The sequence below is a fragment of the Tinamus guttatus genome, unplaced genomic scaffold (assembly GCF_059628265.1).
Source record: "Tinamus guttatus ecotype Peru unplaced genomic scaffold, ASM5962826v1 Tinamus_guttatus_pri_ptg000356l, whole genome shotgun sequence".
Taxonomy (NCBI): domain Eukaryota; kingdom Metazoa; phylum Chordata; class Aves; order Tinamiformes; family Tinamidae; genus Tinamus; species Tinamus guttatus.
The window spans coordinates 821,253-841,056 of NW_028288890.1; the positions used below are offsets into that span (position 1 = coordinate 821,253).

The 19,804-nt window shown below is 39.2% G+C and overlaps 1 protein-coding gene across 1 annotated transcript; it reads right to left on the reverse strand.

Annotated features, from left to right (window-relative positions):
- Positions 1–4,225: 4,225 nt before the first annotated feature.
- CRK (CRK proto-oncogene, adaptor protein) lies at positions 4,226–17,667 on the reverse strand. The gene is made up of 3 exons (XM_088530020.1): positions 17,346–17,667; positions 10,807–11,342; positions 4,226–6,128 (listed from the first exon to the last, which is right to left on the reverse strand). Exons 1-3 carry the CDS (start codon positions 17,587–17,589, stop codon positions 5,991–5,993), a joined length of 918 nt encoding a protein of 305 aa, XP_088386146.1. The 5' UTR covers positions 17,590–17,667; the 3' UTR covers positions 4,226–5,990.
- Between the last annotated feature and the right edge of the window lie 2,137 nt (positions 17,668–19,804).

Sequence of the window (19,804 nt, forward strand, 5' to 3'; positions counted from 1 at the left end):
AATCTGGGCCAAATGACTCAGAAGTTCCTCACAGAGCATTTCTGAAGTATTTGGAGCAGGGATTTAAAGACCTGAGGCAAAGCCTGGATTTCCTGACTCTATGAGGTCCTTACAGAGGTGAGGAAGGGCCCAAGGACCCTGCCGGGCCCTAAGATAGAACAGGGGCTGAGGAGGACCCAGCTGCCCCAGGCAGTGTCAGGGCACCCTTCTGTTTTGCTCTTTTCTCTTGTTCCTGTTCAAATGGGCTCCTGGTCTGTAACTGAGCATATGGCCAAATCCTAATTTAAATCACATTTTTTTAATGGTTTATATTTTTTCCGGATTGCTTTTAACTCATTTTAATTAGCAAGCAAAGAGCTTTGGAGTAGATATAATTAACACATTCTTAAGGTCTTCTTACAAATATACTTCAGAATGTAACAGACTGTTTTTTTATAGCACTGTTTGCCTAACTTTCCTTGTGACATTCTGGGCCACAGTTCAAATCTCAGCATTTCTAATAAGAAATTCATACAAAAGCCCCAAAGATTCTATCATACTCTGGACTAAGGTGAAAATTAGGTGTCAAGACTAGAAAAATAATTTTAAAAAAATCACTCTTTCCAATGTAAGTACAGTCAGAAGATGTCATTTTTTTTTTCCTGAAATTGAGGAATTGGAAACCATTATATATCTCTACCTCCGAGATATTTGTAACTATGAGGTACAATTCTCAAGGCTTCTGGAAGACATAGAGAAGAGTCCAGCACCGCAGAGTCATGATCTATTTGGGTGAATATACAAAAACTCACTGAGTGTCTGACTTGCAAATCACCTCTACGCTTCAGAAATCCTGGCCATAAAAGCTTGGGTTTTTTTTTTTTTTTTCAGCAGCTGAGACTTTGCGTGGGAGCTCTGCACAAGAAATTAGATTTGGATCACATTTAGTGTCTTTTCTGTGATCCTTATTTGAGTAGGTACTCAAGTTATGTGGCGCTTAATGGTGCAAATAAACCAGGTCACATTAAGAATACTTATTTGCTAAAAGTGAAAAAAAAAAGATAATCTTGCCGAATTGTAGCATATTATTGGATACTTGAAATATTTTTGAATGCACTAGTTGCAGAGGGCACACAAATGTTTGGAAAGTGGTCTGGGGTTTGTTGGAGCATTAGGAGTAAACAGTATAATGCAGGGAAACGATCCAAGCAGAATTTCCGGCTGCAATCTTTGCCTCGTCCCTTGCAGCAGCAACCTTTACACGAGTTGATTCAATTGCTACTGCAGTGGAAAATCATCGCCAGGAGGAGGCAGACGAGGAAGGAGAGGCACGAGTTTTCTGTGCAAGTCCTGAGACATCAGCTCAGAGAAAACAGGCAAAGTACTGGTCCATGTTAAGAATCAGGACATGGCACTCAGGGATGTGTGGATAGGGGCACAGGACCCTCCTGCTGTGTTGAGCTGTTAAATTATCCCAGGTCATGCCATTAAAAGGCAGGCTTTGGTTTCAGTTCTCCTGCAGCCAAACTAGAAGAACACTGCAGCAAAATTGGGGCAGAACTGCAACCTATGAAAATTTACCACCTGGAGATGATAGAGGCATTACAAGGAAATGTAGTTGGCATCTCAGTATGATTAAAAACAGTCACTCACTTAAATTTCCACTTGAAGACTATGCCACGCAGTATTGACTGAGAAAATTATCTATATTAGCCAGCTAACTGGGTATGAATCAACTTAAGATATAAGAAGTCATCACTGTGATATTGTGACCAAGAGAAATGCTGTCCTTTTGCTTATAAGCGAGGAAAACTATTAACTGCAGTGCTAACATTATAAAGGCTACTCTTCAGATTCTTTTAGAAAAAAAAAAAACGATAATGAAGTAAATAAAGTTTCAATGGGAATATTTAGTAGAGCTTCTTACAAATAGTTTTAAATAGAAGACTGAACAAAGGAGCTTCCAGGCAGCAAGGGGCAGTTGATCACCTCCAGAAGGCCAAATGCTTGGACGGATTTTGAATACCTCAAATGTAATTTATTTTGGTCCATAATTAACCATGGCTCAAAGTGCAGAGCTAAGTGGTGCAGGGAAGCTAGAACTGTTCTTTGGAACACCACAAGTTCAAACTGCCTGTTTTTTTAGATATTGGAGAGTAATAGCACCATTACAGACATCTTTCCATTTTTTCAGTATGTTTCTAGAACTTTTTTTTTTTTTATGGTTTTACAGCTAAATTGATTCTCATTGTTGGGGGCCTGAAGGCCTCTTCCCCTTGCAGCTTTTAAGGACTGGTGGGAAAAGCAGGTCTAACACAGGGGCATGTTTGAAATGTCCTCCCACATGGGAGATCAGACCTATTCCTCATTTTCTATGGACTTCATCCCCTGACACAGCACCACAGCTCTTAATCTTTCATTGAAACCTTACTCTCCCACTATCACAACTGAAAAGAAACCCTGTTAAACCAGTAGTAAATGCTTATATGAGAAAGTTGTTGCCACTATTTGTATACTTAAATGCTCATTTCTGCTGATAATTCAAATATTGCATAGGAAGCATTTCATATTTCCACACTGACACTCCCCATCCAAAGAAGCCCAACACTATCTTCTGATACACCAGCAACACTATGAATTCTCATTTGCAAATGAGTTAATACTTTTTGTTAGTCATCTTGGTTTATCTTATTTCTGCAAGTATTATGCTTAGTTGTTTTCATACAAGTAGGGGCATTTAAAACTAGAGACAACCGTTGTATTTCTATATTATTAAATGCAAATACTCTAATGGTAGCTGAATGACAAGGACAATGTTTTGGCTATACTTTTATTTACTTCACGTACTATGAACATATACATTACATGCTACAAAAAAATAAAAAAAAAGACTTGAACTGTCAAGAAAGTGGATAGTGTTATAATACAATGGCACATGTTCATATTTTTCTTCAAACTGGTTTGGTTAGAATCCTTCCTCAAAACCATTAAAAAAAAGTGTTTTATTCTTAACATGATTAGAAATATTTGCATTATTAACAAATACAATTCAAACGGATTAACAAGATTTAACCAGGTCAAATATTAGTAAAAAGGCTGGGGTTTACCAAAATGAAATATATATTAAAAAAAACATAGCAGCCAGTTGTACTTTTAGTGTGATATAATGTGTAAATGCACCAGAAGAACACAGTGTAATTGAGCATTCTGCTTTCACGGTGTTCCTAGAAATGATTATTCTAGTTCTAACACCTGCCTATGCACAATAGACCAAAAAAACACAGCCAAGTAGAGACAAAAGATTGTGACCAACATTCTGAGCAATGATTTTTTGCACGCATTGGGGAGAAGGAACAAATAGAAGAGGAGAAACAAAGGCCACAAGAGGATTTCGTCTACACATTTATGAACGTATGTTCTACCTATTTCCTTTTAAGAGCTCAATAAGTTGAAATGTCTATTTCGTACAAAAGCAAACATAGTAATTTCTATCACCTATGAAACAAAATCACATCTCAGCTTAAAACAGAATAGTGGAAAACGGTTGCATAATGTACCAGCTGACTAAGAAAAACTGCTTGACAAGAACTTTGAATTCTAGTGCAACAGCAGCTATTAAGACTCTATTTTTTTTCTCTCTCTCAAAGTATACAAATATTTGCAATTTATACAGTCTTCACCAAAAAAAAAAAAAAAAAAAAAACCCTGCCAAGTTTTCTGGGTATCTGCTAGTTAACAATTCATTTTTTATAGTAAAAATGAAAGACTTGCATAATAAAATTACTTTCAGGAAAAAAGAAAGTTTTGGTATCTTAACTGCTGATTGGAAAGTTACAAATGCAGGGGCTTTGAATAATTGTGATTGGAAAAAAAAAATCCTTCAGAGTAAACCATGTTATTTGAAGAACAGTTCATTAGGCTGCTTATGCAATACCTGAAGAAAAATATAAGCATATATGGGCAAACTGATAAGCTTAGTATGCAAGTCTGTATTTAACAACTATGACTATTGAAAATTAAATTGCATTAAATATCAGTCAGAGGAAAAATACAAATTAGACTTACAAAAATCAATGTGTTACTGAACTTAGAGTTAGTTCCTCAATTTTTCTCCAAAGTAGACTTTGTACTAAGCTGAAAGTGATCCCACAATTGAAGACCGGCATATCATATTAACCAGAATAGCACTCCAAGCTAGAACAGTACTGCAATTACCCTGTTACCATTCTTCTTAGAACACTGCCACAAAAAAAACACAGACCCACTGTCAGTTTTCTAATAATCTTTTGTAGTGCTTAGGATATTGGTGATAGAAAAGTACAATTCATGTACACTGGCGTTAGTCTACAGTATTATTGGGTGCCCATTACCTGAAAATTGGTCAGACTTGCTGACGAGTTAGTTCTGAAGTAAAACAACTAGTACTTAAATATCGCAAGTGTTATTTCCAGCATGTTACACAGTTCTGAGGTAAAGTGTTACCAGTATTCTGTTTTAGGGGTTCATGCCTTGCAGCAATAGCCTTTGCAGTGAGAACTAGTCCCCGCAGCATTTACAGCCAATGAGACATTCTAGTCACGTGGTTTCTATCAACCAAAAAAAATGCTTTTGGTTTAATACTATTTACAAAAACTGTTCTGTATGGATTACAATGCAGTCAGAGTTACAAAACTGATTTGCTTAAGTTTGGTCACTAGAGTGCTGTATATAGGTACAGGCGAGGGATAGTTACTTCAGTGTTTAATTTTAGTTTACAAAACTTACTGAATCCATTCTGATTTATAATAGAGAAAACCAGATAATTAGAAGAACAGGCTGAGAAAGCAAATCAAGCAGTGCACAATATCACTATTCAATGCACTGATTTTCATTATGAACTATGAAGCTGTAATTATTCTATTATGCCTTTTGAGAATCAATCCAGAAGCACACAGGTATTTTTCATTAGTTTATTAAAAATAAAATCCTCATGAATTAACTATCAGATATTTTTACAAATGGGAATTAAACCAGTAGAGTCCCCAGAGTAACTTTAAAATAAAAGCAATATTTGGTTTGTCAGTTCATCATGTCTGACGCTGATTTTTACTGTAATGTAGAGGAATATTGAAAAATTCTAAAAATATTAAACCAGCCCTACCTAATTTAATTTTATCTGAAAGCAGTGCCAATATTTTAGTATACTTAGTGAATCAAACACTGCTTTAAAGCTATGCATTAAAGTGCACATTTTTCAGCACTGATATGGATGTTTACACTTCCATAAGCCTTATATTTGTGGATAAGAGAGATACTGCTGTATTATCAAAAATTTTAATTTAAAACAGCTGCTATGTTTGAAGCATCAACAGTACTGAAAAAAATCACATCTAGTGTCCACAAACTTACAGAATTCTGAGGTTGATTTGATCTGTCATTTACCATTAAAATGGTAAGCATCTCTAAATCATATAGCTGTCCCCAATGTGCTTCAAAAAATCTGTAATATGTGCAGTTAACTCACCATGTGGAGTACTACACATAGCCTTTCTAGGACAGAGAATTCAGAATGGAAAAAAAAATGGAGAAAGCTCCAGGATAAATTTGTGAAATTTCTACCTACACATTGAATTGTCTAAGGTTGATGTTTATTGCCTGAGGAAGAACAACACAAGAAACAGAACTGGAGAGAGCTATAAACGCTGTAATAACATCTATGTTACTGCTTTCTCCAACTGCTGCTGCTGGCAAGGTCCAGTCTGCTGTGCTCGTGGACATAAGCAGGCATTACAACCTATAATCATGTACTAGTTCTGCCACTTGACACACAAGTTATCTACTGTCGTACCCTGAATTACATGACCCTTGATTAAGGAATGGTGGTGTTCAGTCCCAGGGGTTTGCAGGTTATCATCAGAATGCTTATACAAGCAATACCGCTTTCAACATCTGTCGGAACATAGTCTTGATGGCATCTGCATTAAAACAAGTTGAGATTGTTCCCATCTGTAAGCGAAACTGTTGAGCCACACTCAGCTGAAGTCCTCGTCAGGATTCTGTTGATCCAGCAGGCGGACATGTGTGAATGGAAAGTGACCACGTTTACCATTACATTCTCCTTCCCACTGACCACTCACATTAATCTTTGTGACCTTTACAAGCTCACCGACCTGTAGAATAAGAAATAAGTAAGTGTTAGAGCATAAAAACACATAGAGTGATCTGCTACCCTTCCCTCTGGAGTCTTATGCCCCAAGTACATCAAGAGATACTTCTATAAAAAAAGGAATTTTAGTCTTAACCATTTTTAATACACCAGGCTATCTTATGTTATTCACTCATGAAGAGAGTATGAAGAGAAAGTAGCACATATATTTTAAGTGAGAACTACCTAAATTGAAAATCTGCAAGCCAATACCAACTTTTAGAGCCTTTTAGGACCCTTGAGACTTGACTGATCAGTCTCCATCACAATAAATGGATTTGCCAGAATTGATAGAAGTCTGTATTCTGCTTGTACTGGATAAGCAATTTCATTAAGATGGAGTGGTTTTCAGGTGTACAAAGTATATCTGGAAGCTAAACAGTTCCTCAATTTTAATTTTGAAAGTCGTTCAACCAACTGCATTTCTTCCCCTGCATGCAGAATCTAATCAATACTCTTATTTACAAGGTAACACAGAAAGGTTTTCAGAACACTTCCCAGGTCACAGGATGCAGAACGCTACAGAGAGTTATACTCTCCATTTTAATTTCATAAAACTATAAATAAATTCTCAGGGCATGTCCTCAAGCCTTACTGCATTTCATCCAAAGATTCACTGAATATTCAGTCGCTAGTTACAAAGATGCTCAACACTGTGACCCAAGACAGAATCTCATTATTCTCACCTTCCAGGCAGTGAGAGAAGAACAAGGAAAACAAATTAAAATGTTAGTCTATTAGCTTTACAGGTTTTAATCATTTGAAATCTTTTGCCAGAACAGCTTTTAACAATTCATAAATTCAAAACACTACACGGGCATTTAATTAATCTCCTGTGCCTCTGAGGTTACTCATCCAGTGATGAGAGGTACACTGGAGACTCTCGCCGTCTTGCTTTATTTTATTTTTTGTAAACATCGGGTATAGACACTTTCATGAATCAGATTTGGAAAAAAAAAATCTCTTATGTGTTTGCTACAGGCAAAAATGAAGCTTTTCTTGACTACTACATGCTGGTTCTGTTCTTCATGAACCTAAGCATGCACTACGTATAATTTTGCTACTGCTGCTAATCACTGGGAGTTTTGCACCCAAGGAAAAAGTCCATTTAGCAAAACAATATATCAACTGTGTTTCCTAATCACAAACTATTACAAGAATACTATGCTAAATAATTTTAAAATATTTCAGATCTGAATATAATCCTTGCATGAGCTTCCAAAATGTAAGTTCCAACCCGACAAAAAAGCTTGTCATCCCATCCAGCTAGACCAACAGATTACCAGGTAACATCAATGATTAAAGTGATGCCTGCCAATATCTTGTGCCAGAGGAGTGATCCTGTATTGTATTATTTTTTCAAGCTAGAAGAGTTATCTTTTTTCAAATAGATCATTTTATCACATTACTTCAATTATTTTTATTTTTATTTATAGCAAAAATTTAAAAAAATCTAAATACATTCATTGCTTTAACTTTGTCACAGAGGCATTCCTCCTAATGTTTTTCATTTCCATCATTACTGGAATTGAAACTTCTTTTTAATTTATTTTTGGAGTAATTTTCCTTACAGGCCTTTCTAGATCTAGTTTGAAACACCATATGCTACTTTGCATTTCAGATACTCTCCTGAAGATTAGGTACAGTTTTCAGCAAAACTATAACTTATTGGAATTGCAAAACTTTTCTGCTTTTAGATCAGACAGCTGTTCCACTGAATTCTCCTTAATTTTAATGTTGACTTATAGTATCCTTAGTCTATTGTGCATTATTCCAGCAAGCACAGCTCATCAGGAAAGCACTTGCACTCTGCTACATGGTCAGATTGATCCCTATCTTCATCCGAAATTGTAAAACTAAATATATCCCATATGTTTCAAAGCAAAACAAAACTTTATGTGAAGCCTTCCCTATGCAGTAGTTTTATTGCAGGTACCCCTCTTTGGTAAGGTCAAAATGGCAGAGTTCTACTACTGTTACAAAGAAAATACACTCTTAAATACTGTAGTGAAAAAGGCAAGATATTTTTCAAGTCATCTACCACACTGATATTTTTTTTCTTCCTCTTAAGTAAAAACAGACTCTGGAAGCTCCTTGAATAGGTCTAGTTACAAGCAAAAACTCAAATAAAAGATAAAAATGTTAAATGGGTTTTCCCATAATGCAGCACAGCCTTGATTAGAACATCATTTGCTCTGATCCCCCATCCTTAGCTCTTTGAAACTATGTCAGCTTTAACCTAATGGAACAGTACAGATATGCTCTTTGTAGTTTGGTCAAAAAAAAAAAGTTTGATGTGAAGGACCTATCTGCCTAAAACGACCAGTGTGCTCCACCTCCACCTCTAGATACTGGCAGGTTTAAAATTAAGGGTTCTCATTTTGGAAAAAAAAAAAAAAAGTTCTATATTTATAATTATTAAGAGGCCTTGGCAAAAATGGACTGACAAAACTTACATAGCGCTTTCTACTAAGGCATCTAAGAAAGATCTCAAGTAGAACAGGAATGCCACGAAGTGAAAGAAAATGTGAAAAAAGGAGGAGACAACATAGAACAGTAGTTAGACAGACCGGATGAAGAAATATTCGGAGAAAGAAGTGCACATTGCTTCGCCCACCCCAGTACGGTACTTTGAAAGCAACTCTCTAACATTATAATTTTAAGTGATAAAGAGAGCAGGAAAGCTAGGAAGGTCTATTAGAAACAGTGATAACCACCTCAATTTGTAAGATTTGTAGAAAAAAAAATACAAATCTTTAAGTCTGCAAATAGGTATTTAAGTCTGCAAGCTCTACAAAGGGCATTGCTCCAGTACAAAGGTAGAAAGACAGTATAAATTTTACTTACATCCTGACAGAGTCAGGATATGAACAGAGTCCACACATTTGACTTCCTCTCAAACACTTCAAGCTGATCAGCACAAGCCAGTAAAAGACACTAGAGATACAAGTTAGTGATGCTCTCCATGAAACTGGACGTTCCAAGCACAACATAATTGACAGAACGTGAGAGTTGATAAGAGGACTAGGATAACAGAAGATCAGCTGTGGCAGTAAAAAGCTGCTCTTCAGTGGGTAAAGGTTTTCATTTTCACTTGTTTAAGACAAGTGGGAGTATTCTGCTGAGGTTCTGCTTTATGTGAAAGCAAAGGAGTCAATAAAAGCTTAAAAACAAAACCCAGAAAAAAAAAACAAAAGATTTTGATAAATATGCCGAGACATGATCTCCAAAATCTTAAGCAAAACCTAAAACTTGGTAATTGTAACAGTCCCCATGAAAACTTCAGGGGTGTTTCCAAACTCCAGGAGACAGCTGGATTAGGACAGTGAGGTTAAAAAAGGAGAGAGGTAAAAAGAGGTCATTTTAGGCTGTTTGAAACTCCGAGAGTTAATCTTCGTATGTTCGTACAAAATCATGTGAGTTGGCATGAATATCAATGCACACTTCTTAATCCCCCAAAAGTACTGAATCCTTTTGATTCAGAAATGTAACAAACAGAACATACAGTAACTCAGACTGTAGTCACACTGATGCCTAGACAAATTATGCTTGCAATACAAAGCAACTTTATATCTCATGAGCTAAAGATCAATACATTGTTCTACTTTTGCTAATTTTGTACTTAAGAGATGTACATATACTTATCACTGCTCTGAAGTACCAATATGCATTTTATACTAAGAAAAATTAAACTAAGTATTTTGAGACTGGAGGGGAGATACTCTGACTCAGCACAGAAACTGTTTTCCCAAGTACTTAAAATGTTATATAAACAGGAAGTCAATTAGGTATCAGGAAATTCCAGAGCCTTTAGCTCAAAGAAAGCCTAGATTAAAGGATACAATTTACATATCATCCTAAGGGAAAGGTCTGCCACTGAGAATACCTTAGATTCAATTTCCTCAAATGTGACTTGAGGGATAACTATCTGATGTGTAGAGATAGAGCACTCTATTCCCCTTTTAAGAGGAAATATTAAAAAGGGCATGTACAAGGATTTAATTGTATGAGGAAGTGAATCAATCTTAGGAAAACTCACCATTTTATTACAAATCATACTCCATCAATCACTGCTTTACAGGAGACCTCCCTAATGAGTTGTAATGTATGCTCAACAAACTAAAAACAATGCAACTTTTTGCTTGAGGTCAAGGTGTTACTATAAAACTCAAGTGTGATCCTCGTCATCTTTGTGTAATTTTAAAGAGACCTATCAATGCTTCCAGTGATTGCTTTTAAACCACACTTATCTGAGATAGGAGAAAAAAAATGAGCACACCTTTTAAAGACTGGGGTGAGGCAATCAACAGTAAACATAGGCTTAGACATACCACACCACTCCCTCTCCCTCCCCCATAAAACAGAAAGACTTTAGAAGTGAAAACATGGATGGAAACACTTATGTTAGTGATGCTTGACAAAAGACAGGATATTGATTCACCAGCTAAACAGTCTATAATAATCAAACTCTTTGCTAATCACTTATTAATTTCCAAAACAAAATTTTATCTGTAACTTATTAATCATGATGCAAAATCAGTATAACAATATTTTTCTTTCTTATTCCTACAAAAATTATAATGTGATTGAAAGGGAAAGCCCTTGAACAGATCTCTTCCTTCTAAGTTTTGCCCATTATGTACCTCCAAAGCCAAGGCTGTCTTGTCGTAGGCATTAGGGACTCGCTTCTGGATAACCCGGGCATAAATAGGGCCATTCTGAAGGTTAGGGAGCGGAGTGTTGATGCTGGGCTGGGCATAGGGCCCTGGCTCCGGCCCACCCAGTGGTTGTGGGTGGGAACTATCCTGGTTACCTCCAATCAGAGTAGATACTGAAGCAGAGGAAGGTCTATACTTCTCGACGTAAGGAACAGGTATCATTCCCCTCTTTCCTTCGCTGTCTTCTGCATTCCACCATTGCTCTTCAGGTTTATCCCGGATTTTCAGTATGTCTCCTTTCTTAAATGGAAGATCTTCTTCATCATTTCCATTAAAGTCAAAGAGAGCTCGCACATATTCGGCCTCCTCCTGTCTGAGGATAACACCACTATTCTGCCTGGATCTGGAAACTGGTTCTATCAATGTTGTAGTGTCCAAATAGTGTATTTTGTAGAATTCTAGTAAAGATGGCAAAGAATCAAACTCCTGGTCACCTATTCGAAATCTGGTGGGATTCAACCCTGAAAAAAAAGAAGGCAATGCATCAACAGAGTGTACAACAGTGACGACTAAATTAAACACTTAAGTAGTATATTTACAGATAGGTAATTCGATGCAGAATGGTCACCTTTGGACCATCCACATTCATCATGTCTAACCTATGTGATGTGAAAATGAAAGAATACTTCTTAATAATCAAAATTGCTTGCATCTAGTCATAGTTTGGGACTTATTTCCCTAATATTAAAGAAATCTGAAATTCCCAGTTTGGTTTAGCAGGGCAGCAAAGTAATGATCTTTTGCACCTTTTTAATCAGAGACAGCACTATCCCGATGCTGAAGATAAAGTTGCATTGCACAGGTTTTGTCAAAGAAAGGAAAAAGTATGTAACAAACAAATGATTTGGCACTGCCAATCTTCATTAAGTAGGAAAAAAAGTACTGTGTTTCTTTGGATATTATACAAACCTAACAGATAAAAAAAAGTCAGTACATCTAAGTTTCTCAGGCACATATGCAGTTTTCACTACAAGACGTTTCCTTTCTTATTGTTGTTCTATATTCTAAATCTAGAAAGCAAATGAAACTTTGGTATTATTCCAAGAAAGAGGTTTTAAAAAAGACTTTTCCCTTCACAGTTTGAATTTGTTTCAAAAAGACAACACTGCAGTATTTGTCATTCATATGTTGTAAGAAATCTTGAGTTACAGGCACTGCCACTAAGGAAGCAGCTTAGTACAGCAAACTTGCGTGAGTGGGCAAAATATTTTCTTCCTTTTGATAAAAGTTACTACTTAAATAAAATTATAAATGTATATGCATGTGAGAAGGCAATATATGTTCTCATAACAAGTGTAATTCCATCTCTTAATCTCTAGTCTTCTAGTTTCTCTGCACATTAAATTGAGCCTAAATTATACATTAGCCGATCCTCAAATACGCTGAAATTGATCCTGTTCATACTGGAGACATAAGTGTGAAAGCAGAGATACCCCCTTCAGTTTTCAACCAGTTCTTTACACCTTTTTTTTCCCCAATTTTCTGTTCTTCAGGCTTAGCTGGGGAAAAAAAAGAACATATGCATGATGCAGTATTTCCACCATGCTATACACTGTGTATTCAGTTATGGGAAGAACTGTGGAAGAGTGGGGGAGGGCGATGGAGAGGAAAAGATTTATGCTTTAATGAGTAACTCTTCTAGAAAGAATGAGCGGCTTCCTTTGCAAGTCTGTTTCTCTGCAGGGAATATCTAACAGTTCTGAGACTTAGCTCGAGCACAAAGCGAGCAGAATTCTTCAAGCTGTCACTGATCCAAAAAAACCTCCAAAGTAGCACTGTCAGCATGGAATGCTAACTCTACAAGAAATTCCTTCAAGGGAGCAAAAAGGGGTTCCAATAGTGACACCGGATTCTATAAGATAAACATTGACAAACACTCAATAAATAAGTGTTAAAGTATCTTGAAGGAACTCAAACATCAGGGAAGCTGGTTACTGGAAATTTAAAGAAGCATAATTAAGTAATGGGAAAATGCACATTTGAACATACTGGCAGGCCTGAAAGACTTTCAAAAGAAATTAGTGCAACTGCAATGAGCCAAGAAACAAAGCCATATCTTTAAAAAAAAAAAAAAAAAAAAAAGCTAACAATAGATAAGGAAGTTATCACAAATATCAGTAGGAAGTGTGAACTTGGCATAAAAGAAGAGTAATATTCCTTGTTACTCTCCCAAAGCACAATATACTACCATGAAGAAAATCTGCTATCTGAAAAAGAACAAAGACCAAAAACAAACCCTCAACTTTGTTGATGAAATGTAACCCAGCTCTAGAACTAGCAAGAACTCTGAAATTTCATCTGATGGCACCTCTTAGCTCTGTGCTCTTACAGTAGATTCTACCTGTGCAGCCACAAAACATTCCTACAGTGCTTCAAAATAGCTTGAGTTCACAATACAAACATTTAACATCCAAATATGTGGCAATGGTGGACGTCGGCTACACTGTGAGCAGTGGGAAGACATGTTTCACAAGCAGTGACAGAGATATCAAGCTTCTGACAGAAACATGTGTGCATCTGTTATTATTTTACATATGAGAGCCTTTAAACTTACATGGACACATATCAAAAGAAAAAAATCATAGAAACTACACGTGTGTCAGAACACCAGAGATCTTCAGAGAAGTCACACAGAGAACAGTGATTCTCTAATGACCAGAGATACTTCAGCAGAGTATTGACACAGAACTGATTTCTCATGACAAATCTAGAGTTTAAAACACTGATTTACCTTTGCAAAACCTGCTACAAACCAAGTCAATCAGTAGGCTTTCTGCCTCCAGCAAAATAACTGTATACAGAAAAAGCTTAAAGTCATAGGAAACAAGCACTTCAACAGGAGCATTCATCAGCTTTGTCAGCACCACAATTATCAGCTGGATGAATAAAGATTTATTTTTTGTTTTGATGGGACTGGAAATGTTTGAGAGGCTCAAATGAACCTTACAGCAAGGAGCTGAAAACAGCTTTGTTGAACTAACACATAACAGTCTGGAAAGGCTGCCAAAAGTAGCTGGATAAAACCTAAGTTGGACTCTAAGAGGAAAAATCTACTTAGGACCTCTGTGGGGAAGGAATGAGACTAACCATTTAAAAGATAGTTAAAAGATTTTAAAATGCAGGTCAGAAAATACAGCTACTGCTTATCAAGTAGCTGGTAAACTCTGCATTTATTTTAGTCCTTTGATTTTTTTTTCCCATAATCATGGGACACTTTTCTGGAAGGCATTATTTCTAGCAGCACGCTGTCTGCATCTTCTAAGGGCCTTCGGGAAGAGGAGAAGGTATGTAAAAGGAAGTCTAGATAGTGGAGAAACTTTAGTCATTTGCTACTGAAGTTGGACAATCAAAAAGCACCAGAAATTCTCTTCCCTCCTTCCCAGCTCTGCAAAGGCAAAGAAAGAGTAGGTGCTCAGCTTGCCCCTGGAGCAGAACTACTCATCCCTGTAAGCAACTCCTTTGAATCACACAGACGTATCCCCTTTCTTCCTCACTCTGCCCTAGTTGAGTTCATGCACTTCCCAAGCTTCCGGTAACTTGGAATGTGAGATCTTAAAAAATAATAAGAAGTGTCTGAGTTAAACCATATTCCTCACTCATATCTAAAGTAATTTCATTATACAAACAGCTAGGTATGGATATCATTAAGTAAAGTTTACATGATTCCAGGAAGTACCATCTGAATTTTATGAAATCACAATGGAAGTGATTAAAAAGGGTAAGTTAAGAAGCCTATTCTTGAAACACATACCTACTGAAAGCACCATCTTTTACACTGTATTGGTCATACTTTCCTACTTTAGAGAGACAAATTTTATGACTCCATAAGGTTTCCGAATTTGTCACATTGTGCTTTCAACAGGAAACATGTTTTACTTCAGATATTTTAGGCATTTTGCTTTAGTGCATATCTTACATTTTTACCCTGGATCCATCAGTCAAATTGCAAACACATGATGCATTAAAATATTTCCTTTATTGTCCACTACCATGCTAACACCCACATTTAGGTAAAGAAATCCAAAACTAAACTAAGGATTTTTTTTTTTAATAACTTGGAAACAGAAGACGGTATTTCACTTTTATGACACACTAAGACTTTTTATATTAGGGGAGACAAAGCTCCTCATCTAATTCATTCTGTATTGAAGCTGGGTTCCTAAGTTCCATCTGCACATGGCAAACTTAAAGCACCCATGAAATTAAGCACATGCTTAACAGAGACTAACAAAAATCAGAGCAAAGAACCTGATCTGGCATATTCAGATTTCTCAGTGGAGGCATGCATTTTCCAAATACAATCAGTTCTCAAGAAAGTTATACCACAGTGACAATTATGACAATAATGACAAAAACTTGATGACAATATATAAACATGACAATTGGCAAACATTTACCTAGCTTTTATGCATCACCTTCCCTATCCAAGTAGGAAATCCTCTTGAATCTTCTACCAATGGTTCCATCTCCCTCCCAATCCTGAACATCCCCCCTTCACCTACATTTTTCTGAAAAAAAAATCTGTTTTTCTATTATTCATTTGCTTCATTAGTTTGAGAGCGAGAAGACAGCAACTTCTGCACAGAGGTGTAATTTAAAGCCACTAAAACTTCATTGTAGAAATATCTGTAGTGCAGATATCACCCATATTCATATAACATCCTCGGAACCAGGGGAGGGAAAAAATGGACAACTAAAATGTAATTATTTTTGCTACAGATTAATCCTACTATGCCAACAGCCTACACAGCTACAACAGTACATACCTTTCTAATAAAGGCAAACACTTAAGAGAGAAAATAACAATCTACAGGACATTCAGCAATAAAAATGAAACAAAATCCAATGAAGTTAAGACACTCATAACATGAACCAGTCCAACAAATACCACAAAGCTTCCCTGAGTTTAAGGATGTAATATAAGATTAAATAAATAAATAAAAAGTAGAGCAGCTATTTACTGAAGCAGTATCACAGTAGCTAGAACAAGCATTCAATAATACATATATACATATATATATACATACATATATAAACACTGTTTCTCCAGAGAAGAGTTCCTCTGCCCAAAACAACAGCCCAGCAAAGTGACTGGTGCTAAAACTGAAGGGTCCTCCTTCACTACTATCTTTACAATCCTATCAGACTGGATTCCACAGGGGACTATCCCGGTAACTTCCCTGTTCTACATACCTTCAATCCAGCATTTTGCACAGCAATTCCTGCATCAAGCCTCCATAAACCTATGACAACAGTAAGTCTCTGCTTTGACAAACATTAAGCAATAAGGAATTCACCAGGTCTTCTGGTAAACCATTTGACTTCCCATGGAGGTAATGACTTCCACTTCCAGCTGAAATCAGCCACCTTTGATTTCCTCCTTGTGAAGTTTTTCATGTTTTGGATGCATTGTGCAACCATGGCAGATTCCTAGGATAAACTGAGCCTTCTGGCTTTTCCAAATTTTTCAACTGTAAAGTGTTATCCCTTGAGCACAGGAGACCACAGCATAATGGTGCAAACACAAATATCAGAAAGCATCAGAAAACATCTGTCTCTAGCAATTCATGTGCTAAGCTTTCTTTTCTGCAAGTAAGTCAGACAGACCTCTTATTGTATAGCAGGTCTTCCCAACTTCAAAACTTTTTAGTAGCTCCTTTCTGAGATGCTAGTAACATGCCCACATCACTTTGTGAACACTGATATCACAACTTGAGTAGTTTTAGCAAGGCACTCAGTAATTCCCCCAGCAGGGACTCTGCTGCCTTTTAACTCAATGTTCTCACACATCTAAGGATCAAGCATTGCTGGGGACTCTCCTTCAATTAAGTTACATTTGCACCTTCAAAAAAGCTGTTTCTCATGAAATATTTTTCTAACATAAATGATATTCTCTGTCCTACCGGTGTTGTATTTAAGCTTTTTTTCATATTAGATCTTAGGGTGCTGAGGAATGCTATCAACCGCCCTTATCAAAGGATGCAAAAGGAAGAAAAAAAAAACACAACTGATTTTTTTTTTTTAAAGAGGCCTTTCTGTTCCTCAGGAATTCCCACTACTTAAATCACCCAACACACACTTTGATGTGCGCCCTGAAAGAAAGCCTGCCTGCTAACGCAGGACCAGCTCGTCACCACTCGGCTCTGCCAGGTGACATTTCCACAAAGGGGTCCCGGGAGCGGCTCGCACCGCCCTCTGGTCCCCGCTCTGCGGCCACAAGCTGGGGCCGAGCACCGAGGCCGCCGGGTCCCCCGGGAGCGCTGCGGGGAGCGCGGGGCTCCCGCTTCCGGAGCGAGTTTAACTGTGATTCCGCTCCTGGGAGGCCGGTGGAGCCAAACGCGCCTCGGTTCGTGCAGCGCGGCCCGGGACGGACACGAGGCCCGGGCCAGGAGGCCGCCGTGGCCTTCTCCACGGGGCGGAGCGGGCTGCGGGGCTCCGCCAGCCCGGGTCGGGGGGTCACTCACCCGGGGCCCCAGGGCCCTCGCCGCCGGCCCGTCGGCCGCCCGCTGGCCCCAGGCTGTTCACGATGTAGTGCGAGACGCGGGAGCTCTCAGACACCGAGAGCACGAAGTCGCCGGGGATGGTGCCCGAGTCGCGCACCAGGAACGTGCCGTGGCGCTGCCCCTGCAGCAGCGACACCGCCTCGGCCCGGCTCAGCCGCCCCCAGTACCAGCTCGCCCGGTCCTCGGAGTCGAACTGCCCGGCCATGGGGGCCGCCGGGCCGCAGGCCGCGCTCGCTGCCCGCCCCCCACCGCGGCCGCCGCCGCCCGCGGGGCCCCGCTCCGCGCCCAGCCCTGCCACCCAAAATGGCGGCCCCTGCCCTGACCTCACCTACCGGATGTGACCGCACGCGGGAGACGCGGGCGCGGCGACGCTGTCGTCATCTTCCCGCGCGGCTCCGTGAGGCGGGAGATGGGCGCGCGCGCGCGAGCGCGTGCGCATGCGCGGCGGCCGGGGGCGCGCTGAGGCGAAGGGGGCGTGACCTGTGGCGGCCGCTCTCACGCGGGGGTCGGTCATTGCCGCGGGCTGCCCGCTACCGCGCTGGTCCCCTCGGGGTACCGAGCGCAGGCTCTACCCACGGCCCCGCCTCCCGTGAGGCGGCCGGTGGTTAAATTTAGGTTATATTTACTCAGGTTTAAAGGTTAAATTTTGCCAGATCATCTCACTGACCCTGGCAATGCGGGGGTCTGCAGACAGGGAGAGCACAGGATCCAGTGGTACCACAGAGAAATGCGTGTGGGGCATGAATTCAGGGAGGTATCTGTAAAGATGGAGCAATAGTAAGCATTTCCAGGTTATTCTCCAGTCTCTCCTAAGATCCAGGTGAATGTCTGTAGAGCCTGTATAAAAATCCATTGAATTATTTTCCAGCACTGCTCAGTTCTGCGAGCTTTATCCAGAAAGGAATGGGCTTTTTCAACTGTGTGGCCTCCATGTGGCAGTACGTGGATAAACATAATGTTGGAGTCCATCTGTCCTTAACTGTGCTGTCCTCATGCCTGCCTGAATCTTTTTCCTTGCACAGTGCTTTGAAGCCCCATAGCTATCTTATAGACAGGACTTTGACAGGTAATTAGGATCATATTAACCCTCAAAATATCCTAGTGATAAAATATACCTGGCTTACAGGTGGCGACCTGCTGCTCAGCAAGTCCACAAGAAAACAAGAGGTGCTGATAGCGGCTTTCCCAATGGTTTAACAAAGAAACATCCTCCCCTGCTGATCCTGTGCCCTCTCCAGATAGGTAGGAGACAGTCACAATGTGCTCAGAACCCAGAGCCCCATTCCAGCTGCTGACATGTTCACTAGCTAGCTGCAGAAATATGTGTCTGGCACAGCTCCATGCCCAAGTTTTTCACATATTTGAAAAGCTGCAGTTGCGGATTCTCGCTGAGAGCCCAAGCATCTAGAAGAGTTAAATCACTGTGGCAAGAAAATATGTCTATTCTGTTCAGTGGTTCACAGCAAATGCCACTTACAATGGCAAACTTTTTTTTTCCCCTGATTCCTGCCAGACCACTGTAAAAAAAAAAAAAAAAAAAAAAAAAGCTTTTGACTGTGGGTTCACAAACTGCTGCTTTTTCTCCCTTCCCAGTCCCACCCTTGCACCCCATCTCCTTCTGTTTTGAGCTGAACCACAAAACTACAGACGATGATGGAGTTTTACATCAGCTTGGGCTTTCCGTGCTGCAAGCAGCTGGGAATCTTATTACAAGAGTTCCCTCTGGTGGTCAGCAATGGGGAGATGAATAAAACTTTCCCAGTGTGAAAAGCTACTTTTCTAGCTCGAAGTCAATATCTGACCCTCATTATTTGTAACTTTGCTTTTACTAAGAGTTTCTCCACGTAACGATTGGTAACCTTTCCTGAATTCCTCTTCCTTCACGTTTTCAGCACTTAGGCAATACGCAGGATTTTGCTACTGTTGACACATTCTTTCTGCACAAGAGCTGCAATAAAGGTGGAGCCCTCTGCCCAAACCTGCATGTCTGTGCTGGCCTCTTAAAGGCAGAGAATTGCAGCCTGAGATGAATGGGAAGGAACAGAATTTTCAACCACATTCTCAGAGGAATAAAACAGATCACTCTATAATTCTGAATAATTAACTGTTAAAAGCTTAAACAAGATTCTGAAATAAGTTGCAAGATACCAAGAAAAGACTCCATTGACCTACCTGAGAATAAAAGCCCTATTAGCTCAAGCTCTTCTTCACAGCCTGGTTTTCCTCTCCCAATGCAGCTAAAGTTGATCTGTCCCTGGCATTGAACCTAGAGATGATTTTTCCTAAGAAGCACTAAAACTTTTGCAGCTGATCTAAAAGCACAGTTAATCAGTAGAAGCTTTCTTCCTGAGGTCATTGATCAAGTCAAAATCCTACTGAGCAGAGAGGGATGTAATATGGTTCCGTAGCATTCCTTTGTC